General features: G+C 55.3%; 1 protein-coding gene across 1 annotated transcript in view; it reads left to right on the top strand.

Moving 5' to 3' along the window:
- MYBPC2 (myosin binding protein C2) overlaps window positions 1-9,768 on the top strand; it is a 36,779-nt gene extending 27,011 nt beyond the window's left edge. The window contains exons 21-28 of the mRNA XM_032169109.2: window positions 1,263-1,430; window positions 1,594-1,682; window positions 1,782-1,977; window positions 2,821-2,960; window positions 4,319-4,478; window positions 4,680-4,816; window positions 7,681-7,867; window positions 9,466-9,768. Of these exons, the coding sequence (XP_032025000.1) occupies window positions 1,263-1,430; window positions 1,594-1,682; window positions 1,782-1,977; window positions 2,821-2,960; window positions 4,319-4,478; window positions 4,680-4,816; window positions 7,681-7,867; window positions 9,466-9,476 (1,088 nt within the window). The 3' untranslated portion in view covers window positions 9,477-9,768. The remainder of the gene's footprint in view (window positions 1-1,262; window positions 1,431-1,593; window positions 1,683-1,781; window positions 1,978-2,820; window positions 2,961-4,318; window positions 4,479-4,679; window positions 4,817-7,680; window positions 7,868-9,465) is intronic.

Genomic DNA, 9,768 nt, shown 5'->3' with positions numbered 1-9,768 from the left:
AAAAAGCAGGCAATCCGAAGAGCTCTGACCCTGCCCTCAGCCTGCCCTCCCAGACATCCACCTGGCTGCACCCTCAGACAGAGCCAAGATCCCTGCTCCTCTGTGCCAGCCTTGCAGGAGAACAGAGCTTGAGAGCATGCTGGAGTCAGACAGGCCTGGGTTTAACATCCTAGTCCACAGAGCCTGAGCTGTGTGTCCAGGGTGGTCTCGAATTCCTGGGCTTGAGAGATCCTCCTGCCTTGGCTTCCCAAAGTGCTGGGATTACCGGCATGAGCCATTGCACCTGGGGAAAGTTTTATTTTTATTTTTATTTTTATTTATTTATTTATTTTTTAATGGAGTCTCGCTCTGTCACCCAGGCTGGAATGCAGTGGCGTGATCTCGGCTCACTGCAACCTCTGCCTCCCAGGTTCAAGTGATTCTCCTGCCTCAGCCTCCTGAGTAGCTGGGATTACAGGTGCCCACCACCTTGCCTGGCTAATTATTGTATTTTTAATAGAGACAGGGTTTCGCCATGTTGGCCAGGCTGGTCTTGAACTCCTGGACTCAAGTGATCTGCCCACTTCAGCCTCCCAAAGTGCTGGGATTACAAGCATGAGCCATCACCTCCAGTCGAAAGTTCTTTAACCTCTCTGGCCCTCATCCTAACATGTTAGGGATGGTTTCTCATCCCTAACATGGGGATAGCACAGGGTTGAGGTAAGAATTAATGAACAACGCCTGTAAACCCAGCACTTTGGGAGGTCGAGGTGGGCGGATCATGAGGTCAGGAGTTCAAGACCATCCTGGCCAACAAGGTGAAACCCCATCTCTACTAAAAATACAAAAATTAGCTGGGCGTGGTGGTGCAAGCCTGTAGTCCCAGCTACTCAGGAGGCTGAGGCAGGAGAATTACTTGAACCTGGGCGGGGGAGGTTGCAGTGAGCCAAGATCTCACCATTGCCCTCCAGCCTGGGTGACAGGGCGAGACTCTGCCTAAAAAAAAAAAAAAGAATTCGCACCATTGCACTCCAGCCTGGGCGACAGGGCGAGACTCCGTCTAAATAAAGACAAAAAAAAAAAAAAGAATTAATGAGCTAACGGAATGGCCACCCTTAGAACCTGGCCATGATGAATGCTTAACTAACGCCAGCTGCTGCTGCTGCTTCTACTGGGAATTTACCCAGTGCTCACTCCCTGCGTGGGGCCCAAGTCCCCGGGAGAAACGGGAGCGGAGGGTGGGAGGAGGGCATGAGATCCGCCAGCAGGGTCTCTCTCTCCAGCCGAGGAATGGGTCCCTGCCAACACTGAGCCCGTGGAGCGCTGTGGCTTCACCGTCAAGAATCTCCCGACGGGAGCCAGAATCCTCTTCCGAGTCGTTGGGGTCAACATCGCGGGGCGCAGCGAGCCGGCCACCCTGGCCCAGCCGGTCACCATCAGGGAGATTGCGGGTGCGTGGCCCCTGACCCTGCGCTCCGAAAGACCAAGCTGGCGTCGTCCCGCCCGCCCTTTCCTTGTCGTCGACAGGACCTTCCCAGACGGTCTCATCGCCATTGGCCCCTGGAATGTGTCCCGGCCCCCCGCTGAGCCCCCTCCCTGTGTTTGCGCCCTCAGAGCCACCCAAGATCCGGCTCCCCCGCCATCTCCGCCAGACCTACATCCGCAAAGTGGGCGAGCAGCTCAACCTTGTCGTCCCCTTCCAGGTCAGGGGAGCGGGGTCAGGGGCCGGGGGTCCGCTCCTGCCGCAAGCCCCCTTTGTGCGGGTGGAGCCCCGCTGACCCCGCCCCACCCTCTCCCCACAGGGAAAGCCCCGGCCCCAGGTGGTGTGGACCAAGGGCGGGGCCCCGCTGGACACCTCCCGCGTGCACGTGCGGACCAGCGACTTCGACACCGTGTTCTTCGTGCGCCAGGCGGCCCGATCCGACTCCGGGGAGTACGAGCTGAGCGTGCAGATCGAGAACATGAAGGACACCGCCACCATCCGCATCCGCGTCGTGGGTGCGCGCGCTGGGGAGGGCCCCCGGGGGCCGGGAGGGGCAGGGATGGGGAGCGATGGGGGAGGAGGTGAGAGATGAGGGGTGGGGAAGGAGGTGAGAGATGAGGGGTAGGTGAGAGATGAGGGGTGGGGAAGGAGGTGAGAGATGAGGGGTGGGAGAGGAGGTGAGAGATGGGGCGTGGGAGAGAAGGTGAGAGATGAGAGGTGGGAGAGGAGGTGAGAGATGAGGGGTGGGACAGGAGGTGAGGCGATGAGGAGGGGAGGGGGAGAGGAGGTGAGAGATGAGGGGTGGGAGAGGAGGTGAGATGAGGGGTGGGAGAGGAGGTGAGAGATGAGGGATGGGAGAGGAGGTGAGAGATGGGGAGTGGGAGAGGAGGTGAGAGATGGGGAGTGGGAGAGGAGGTGAATGAGGGATGGGAGAGGAGGTGAGATGAGGGATGGGAGAGGAGGTGAGATGAGGGATGGGAGAGGAGGTGAGGAGATGAGGAGGGGAGGGGGAGAGGAGGTAAAGTGATGAGGTGGTGGAGACTAGATAAAGGAGCAAGGCAAGTACCAGGGCTAGGAATGGAGGAGAAATGAAGATGGGGGAACCCTTGAGAGAGAGAGATTGGGTGAAGAGAGGAAGTGGGGAGACATGGGGGTGAGGAGAGGAGGTGAGGAGGGATGAGGGTGGCCCAGGATAAGAGGAAGTGGAGAGATTGGGATGGGGGAGGCCGTAGGCAGGAATGCGAATGGGGCATAAGAGAGGTTAGAATCAGGAGGGAGGGGGTGTGGAGAGGGGAGGGGAGGGAAGAGGCTGGACATCCCAAAACCCGGACTGACTTGTCACACTTCCCCATTTCCAGAAAAGGCTGGGCCCCCCATAAACGTGATGGTGAAGGAGGTGTGGGGCACGAACGCACTGGTGGAGTGGCAGGCCCCCAAAGATGATGGGAACAGTGAGATCACAGGGTATTTCGTCCAGAAAGCAGACAAAAAGACCATGGTGAGAGAGCAGAGGGGGAGACGGGGAAGAGCCGGTGAGGTGGGCAGAGCAGGTGCAGATGTACCCCGTTCACAGCTGGAAGGGCAGGGAGGGGCCCAGAGGCTGGAGGACGGGCTTGGGGCCGGGAGGGAAGCCTTTTAGCTGAGACTTGGCATGTGATGGTTTTCATTTTCTTTTTTCACTGAGGTAAACGTCACATAACGGAATTAGTCATTCACCGTTTTAAAGCAAACAATTCAGCAGCACTTAGGACATCTGCAGGCTTGTGCAGTCACCGCCTCTACCCAGTCCATTTTCATCCCCCAGAGGAAGCCCTGTACCCAGTAGCGCCACTCCCTGGTCTCCCCTGGCCCCAGCCCCTGGCAGCCACCGATTTGCTGTCTCCCTGGATTTACCTACTCTGGACATTTCATACACATGGAATCCTAGCTATGTGACCTTTATGTCTGACTTTGTTAGCTCAGCACAACGTCTTCGAAGTTCATCCATGCTGCAGGGTGCAGGGTGTGTCCGTGCGGAAATCCTGTTTTTAGAATTCTTTTTTTTGAGACAGGGTCTTACTCTGTCACCCAGGCTGGAGTGCAGTGATGCAATCTCGGCTCACTGCCTTCTCTGCCTCCGAGCTCAGGTGATCCCCCCCATCTCAGCCTCCCAAGTAGTTGGGAATACAGGTACGTGTCAACACGTCCCGCTAATTTTTGTAGAGACAGGGTCTCAGTATGTTGTCCAAGCTGGTCTCGAACTCCTGGACCCAAGTCATCCTCCCACCTTGGCCTCTCAAAGTGTTGGGATTACAGGCATGAGCCACTGCACCTGGCCTTTATTTCTTTATTTTTTGAGACAGGGTCTTACTCTGTCACCTAAGCTGGAATGCAGTGGCATGATCATGGCTCACTGCAGCCTCCAACCCCCAGGTTCAGGCAATCCTCCTCCCTCAGCCTCCCGAGTAGCTGGAACTACAGGTGCTGGCCACCAGACCTGGCTAATTTTTTTATTTTTTTAACAGACAAGGGTCTCACCATGTTGCCCACACTGGTCTCAAACTCCCGGGCTCAAGCGAGCCTCCCACCTCGGCCTCCCAAAGAGCTGGGATTACAGGCATGAGCCACGGTGCCTGACCCCTTCTTAGGGTTGAATGATGTTCCCTTGTCTGGGCCCACCGTTTTGTTTGTTCCTCCCTGCACTGATGGGCGCTGGGTTGGTTCCACCTGTTGGCCACTGTGAGTAGTGCGCCATGAGTGACAAATTTTTTAAACACTGGATGTGCTTTTCTCACCCCTTCTTTCGTCTGTGTCTTGTGTGTAATCGTGTGATCCTGTGGCCCCGACCCGCCTGGTCCCTCCCTGTCCCCACACTAGGAGTGGTTCAACGTCTATGAACGTAACAGGCACACCAGCTGTACTGTGTCTGACCTCATTGTGGGCAACGAATACTATTTCCGAGTTTACACGGAGAACATCTGTGGGCTCAGTGACTCACCTGGCGTCTCCAAGAACACGGCCCGCATCCTCAAGACAGGTACAGCCATCCTGCTCCACAGCCCAGGCCCACCCGCTCCACCTTCTCGTCCAGGCCCCACCTGGACTCCTCCTGCCCTCCCCTCCCCACTGGGGTTGATGGCACCTAGTCATGGGGGAGAGGTGATTGCGGTTTCTTCCCTGGTTGGTGTCAGGGGACGATCTAGATCAGTCGCCTTACGGGTGCATCCTCCCTCCCCAGGAATCACCTTCAAACCGTTCGAGTATAAGGAGCATGACTTCCGGATGGCTCCCAAGTTCCTGACGCCTCTCATAGACCGGGTGGTCGTGGCTGGGTACTCGGCGGCCCTCAACTGCGCTGTCAGAGGCCACCCGAAGGTGCCAGGGCAGGGACTCAGATCTGCGTGTGTGTTGCCTTGTGGGGAATCTTCCATACAACCAAGCCCACTCCCCATCATGCCAGTTCTTCTTCCCTGAGTTCTCTGTCTCAAGGGATTTAGTCTTAAATTAAAAAAATTTTTTTAATTGATTTTTTTTTTTTTTTTGAGACAGAGTCTTGCTGTATCACCCAGGCTGGAGTGCAGTGGCGCGATCACAGCTCACTGCAACTTTGACCTCCGGGGCTCAAGTGATCCTCCTACCTCATCCTCCCGAGTAGCTGGGACCACAGGCACGAACCACTGTGGCCAGCTAATTTTATCATTTGTAGAGATGGGGTCTTGCTATGTTGTCCAGGCTGGTCTTGAACTCCTAGGCTCAAGTGTTTCTCCCGCCTCGGCCTCCCAAAGTGCTGGGATTACAGGTGTCAGCCACCATGCCCAGACTGGACTTGCTCACTTTTCACCCACTTCCTGTTAACTCCTCCGACCAGAGCCCAAGTCTCAATCAATCACACCTTGCCTTTGGCTTCCTGCCTTTTTCCTTCTTTCTTTCTTTTTTTTTTTCTTTCTTTCCTGAGACCAGGCTGGAGTGCAGTGGTGCGATCTCGGCTCACTGCAACCGCCTCCCGAGTTCGAGCGATTCTCCTGTCTCAGCCTCCTGAGTAGCTAGGATTACAGGCGTGCACCACCATGACCAGCTAAATTTTGTATTTTTAGTAGAGACGGGGTTTTGCTGACCTCAGGTGATCCGTCTGCCTCGGCCTCCCAAAGTGCTGGGATTACAGGCGTGAGCCACCGCTTCCGGCCTCTTGCCTTTTTCTTTGTCCCCTGACTGCCAGGTAACAGCTTATCTCGGCAGCTTGAGGAGAGGACCATTAAGTCTCTCTTGCTCTGTCCAAGGACAAATGCCAGTCCCATAGAAAAAGAAACGCTGGGAGCAGGGGCACCCTAAACCACCACGGCTCCCCAGGGTCTTCCTGTCCAGCCATTTTCCAACTGCGCTTTGTGAATATGGGCACTTGCAACCTAGAGCTCATTTAGACCAGGGGTTGGCAAACCATCACCCATGGGTCAAATCCACCCGCCACCTGTTTCTCTCAATAAAGTTTTATTGGAACACGGGCCAAGCATATTTGTTTATGTTTTGTTTACAGCTACTGCAGACAAAATGTAAATAAATACGCGTGGCTTGTGTTCCAGGCCCAGAGACTACAGGGCCCAAAAAGCCCGAAATATTTACCATCTGGCCCTTTATAGGAACAGTTTGCCAGCTTCTGGTCTGGGCTGTAGGTTCTTCGCTTCAGCCTCCTTAAGGCATACCACGGATTCATTGGTTCACCATCTCCATCTCTGTATACTTTATTCACTAACTCCACTCATTCATGTCACTCATTTCGCTCATTTATCCACCTACCAATCCATCCATTTACTCAGTTCATTCCTTCACTCCATTTGCTTATTTACAGCACTCTTTCGTGCTCTCATTCATTTATTCACTCCATTTATTCTTTCAACAAACATTTTCAGAGGCTTTCAATGACCTGGGTGATTCGAACAAGAAATTTCCTGTATGTTAGGGGAGACTGACGTTTGCCCAGAGTCACACAAATAATATAAAATTATGAAAGTCTGGGCCGGGCGCGGTGGCTCACGCCTGTAATCCCAGCACTTTGGGAGGCCGAGGTGGGCAGATCACCTGAGATCAAGAGTTTGAGACCAGCCTGGCCAACATGGTGAAACCCTGTCTCTACTAAAAATACAAAAATTAGCCGGGCATGGTGGCAGGCACCTCTAATCCCAACCACTTGGGAAGCTGAGGCAGGAGAATCGCTTAAACCCGGGAGGTGGAGGTTGCAGTGAGCCAAGATCATGCCACTGCACTCCAGCCTGGGAGACAAAGCGAGATTCTGTCTCAAAAAAAAAAAAAAAAAGTGGACGGGCGCGGTGGCTCATGCCTGTAATCCCAGCACTTTGGGAAGCCGAGGTGGGTGGATCATCTGAGGTCATGAGTTTGAGACCAGCCTGACCAACATGGAGAAACCCTGTCTCTACTAAAAATACAAAAAAGTAGCCAGCCGTGGTGGCGCATGCCTGTAATCCCAGCTACTTGGGAGGCTGAGGCAGGAGAATCGCTTGAACCCGGGAGGTGGAGGTTGCAGTGAGCTGAGATTGTGCCATTGCACTCCAGCTTGGGCAACAAGAGTGAAACTCCATCTCAAAAAAAAAAAAAAAAAAAAAGGCTAGCACAGTGGCTCACTCCTGGAATCCCAGCACTTTGGGAAGCCATGGCAGGAGGTTGGCTTGAGGCCCGGAGTTTGAAATCAGCCTGGGCAATATGGTGAAACCCATCTCTATATACAAGAATACAATTATAAAGGGAAGCAAGTGTGTGAGAAAAACACAGGCAGAGTGTAAAAATAGGTATTTCCGTTCTAGTCTAGGGGCCATGAAGGGACGTGTGAACTGAGACCTACGGGATAGGTTTAAAAAAAAAAGAGGGAAGGGCAGTATGGAAGAGGGAACAGCCAGTGCCAGGGTCCTGAGGTGGGTGCCTGTCTGGTCTGTTTGAAGGACTGCGAGGTAGCCTGTTTGGTTGGAGCAGAGAAGTAATGGGGGTCAAAGAATGTGGGACCCTGTGGGCCACTACAGTGAGCTCTTTGTCCTGAGAGCAATGGGAAGGCCCCACCATTACCCTGTGAAGTAGGGATTATCAACCTGCTCTTACAGAAGAGGAGAAGTGACTCGTCCAAGGACATCTGGCAAGAGGGTGGCAGAGACTAGAACCCAGATCTGCTTCCTGAACCCCATTTTGTCACTGCCTAGGGACTCTAAGTTGGCCTCCTCTCCCTTGACTCTCAACAGCCAAAGGTGGTCTGGATGAAGAACAAGATGGAAATCCGCGAAGATCCCAAGTTCCTGATAACCAATTACCAAGGAGTCCTGACGCTGAACATCCGCCGCCCCTCGCCCTTCGACGCTGGGACTTACACCTGCCGGGCCGTCAATGAGCTGGGCGAGGCGCTGGCTGAGTGCAAGCTGGAGGTCCGAGGTGAGGGCGTGGCCGTCCCCAACATTGGCTGACCCTTGCTCAGGCCCTGTGCCAGCCTGGCCAGTGGCCTCGGGCTGAGCACCGCTGAGATCTGGAGATGAGTGAGACCGACCCTCTGGGAGGACTGGGAAGCTGCTGTCCTGAGGGCAGCACAGGGCATCCTAGGAGCTGGGGTGGGGGAGCCCCTGAGCTCGGGCAGGAGTCAGATTTTTCCAAAGGAGTTGAAGGACAAGAAAGAGGAAGGCTGAGTGAGAAGGGCTTAGGAAACGTCCCCAAGGCCTCCAGTGTACCTGGGCCCCCGTAGGCAGATGGGTTGACAGAGTGAGAGCAAACATGGATAACACGGATGACCAGGGGTCGTGGGAGCTCCCAAAAGTGCCTCCCCTCCATAGCCTGTCCCCATGCTCCCACCCACCTGCCCCTGCCTCTCCCTGCCCCGTCCCCTCATCTCGGTCCCACAGCTCCAGCCCCAGTGAAAGCTACATCCTCTTCCTCCCATATTCCATTTCCAGCTGCCTCCCTGTCTCCAGTCTCTCCCTCCTGCCAGCCACCTTCACCCCTGGACTCTGGCCCCAGAGAGCTCTCTCTATCCAGAGCTGCTCTGCCCCAGCCCTGAACCCAGCCCGCTGGGGGCTCCCTACCGCCCCAGCACCCCTCCACCTGGTGTTCACGGTGGTGTGTCCACCCGCGGCCCCCACCCGCCCTGGTTCTTCCCACATGATGTCCCAGCCACACCGGGCTGTTGGCGGTTACACTGGCCAGGCTTTCCCGCCACAGGGACTTGGCACATGCTCTTCCCTCTTCCTGGAACGCAATTCCTCCGCTCCTTTACCCTGTGCTCCGGCCCATCAGACATCTGCCAGTCAAGGCTCAGTGAGGAGGCCACTAACTGTGTCCCTCAGAGAGCCCAGCAGACAGGGTGGCTGGGGACCCTTAACAAACGCTCAGAGAGGACACTTGCTAGCCAAGCACGGTGGCTCTCGCCTGTAATCCCAGCACATTGGGAGGCCAAGGCAGGCGGGTTGCTTGAGCCCAGGAGTTCAAGACCAGCCTGGGCAACATGGAGAAACCCTGTCTCTACTAAAAATACAAAAAAAATTAGCAGGGCCTGGTGGCGCATGCCTGTCGTCCCAGCTACCTGGGGGGCTGGGGCAGGAGGATAACTTGAACCAGGGAGGCCGAGGCTGCAGTGAGCTGAGATTGCACCACTGCACTCCAGCCTGGTGCAACAGAGTGAGACTCTTGTCTCGAAAACCAAACAAAAACACCCCAGATTACTGCCCTTCCAAGCCCACCCAATTTCTGATACTCTGCTGTCTCCCTGATTAACTATTAAATCAGCTCAGAAAAATCCCAGCCTCAGGATTCCAGTGACCACGTACAGCCAGCAGCTCAGAACGTCCCCATCTGGGATCCAAAATAGCAGTAATCAGGGGCACTGTGACTCTGGGTTGTCCAGCCACAGTGGCCTGGGATGGGGCAGGATGGTGACCGTCGTCCTGCCCCGCTGCTGGTCATGTGGATACAGCTCCTCCTGCTGGGGCTTCAGGAGGAGGCGTGCCGGGGCCTGGCTCACCCGCTTTCTCGTTTTCCTGCAGTGCCGCAGTGAGACCTATCCCCTACCTGCCAAGACAGTTGGTGGCGGAGTCCTGACCCCAATCCCTAACCTCCTGGGACTGTGTTCTTTCTGGAGTTTTCGCTGAGAACAAAACAGTGTTGTCTGGACCCTGGAGTGTCTGTCCTTCTTGACTCCATAGCTCCGTCTTCCTCCTGTAGGGGATTGGTCACCCCGGGGTTGGCGATGGGAGCAGCTGCGTGGACACAGGCCGCAGTGAGGTGGCCTCTTGGAATAGCTACTTTAGCGAGGCAGCCACGTTGTCACAGCAACCACAGAGCATCAA

Source organism: Hylobates moloch, unplaced genomic scaffold (genome assembly GCF_009828535.3).
Source record: "Hylobates moloch isolate HMO894 unplaced genomic scaffold, HMol_V3 SCAFFOLD_12, whole genome shotgun sequence".
In the NCBI taxonomy this organism is placed as follows: Eukaryota; Metazoa; Chordata; class Mammalia; order Primates; family Hylobatidae; genus Hylobates; species Hylobates moloch.
This window is presented reverse-complemented; position numbering and strand designations above follow the sequence as displayed.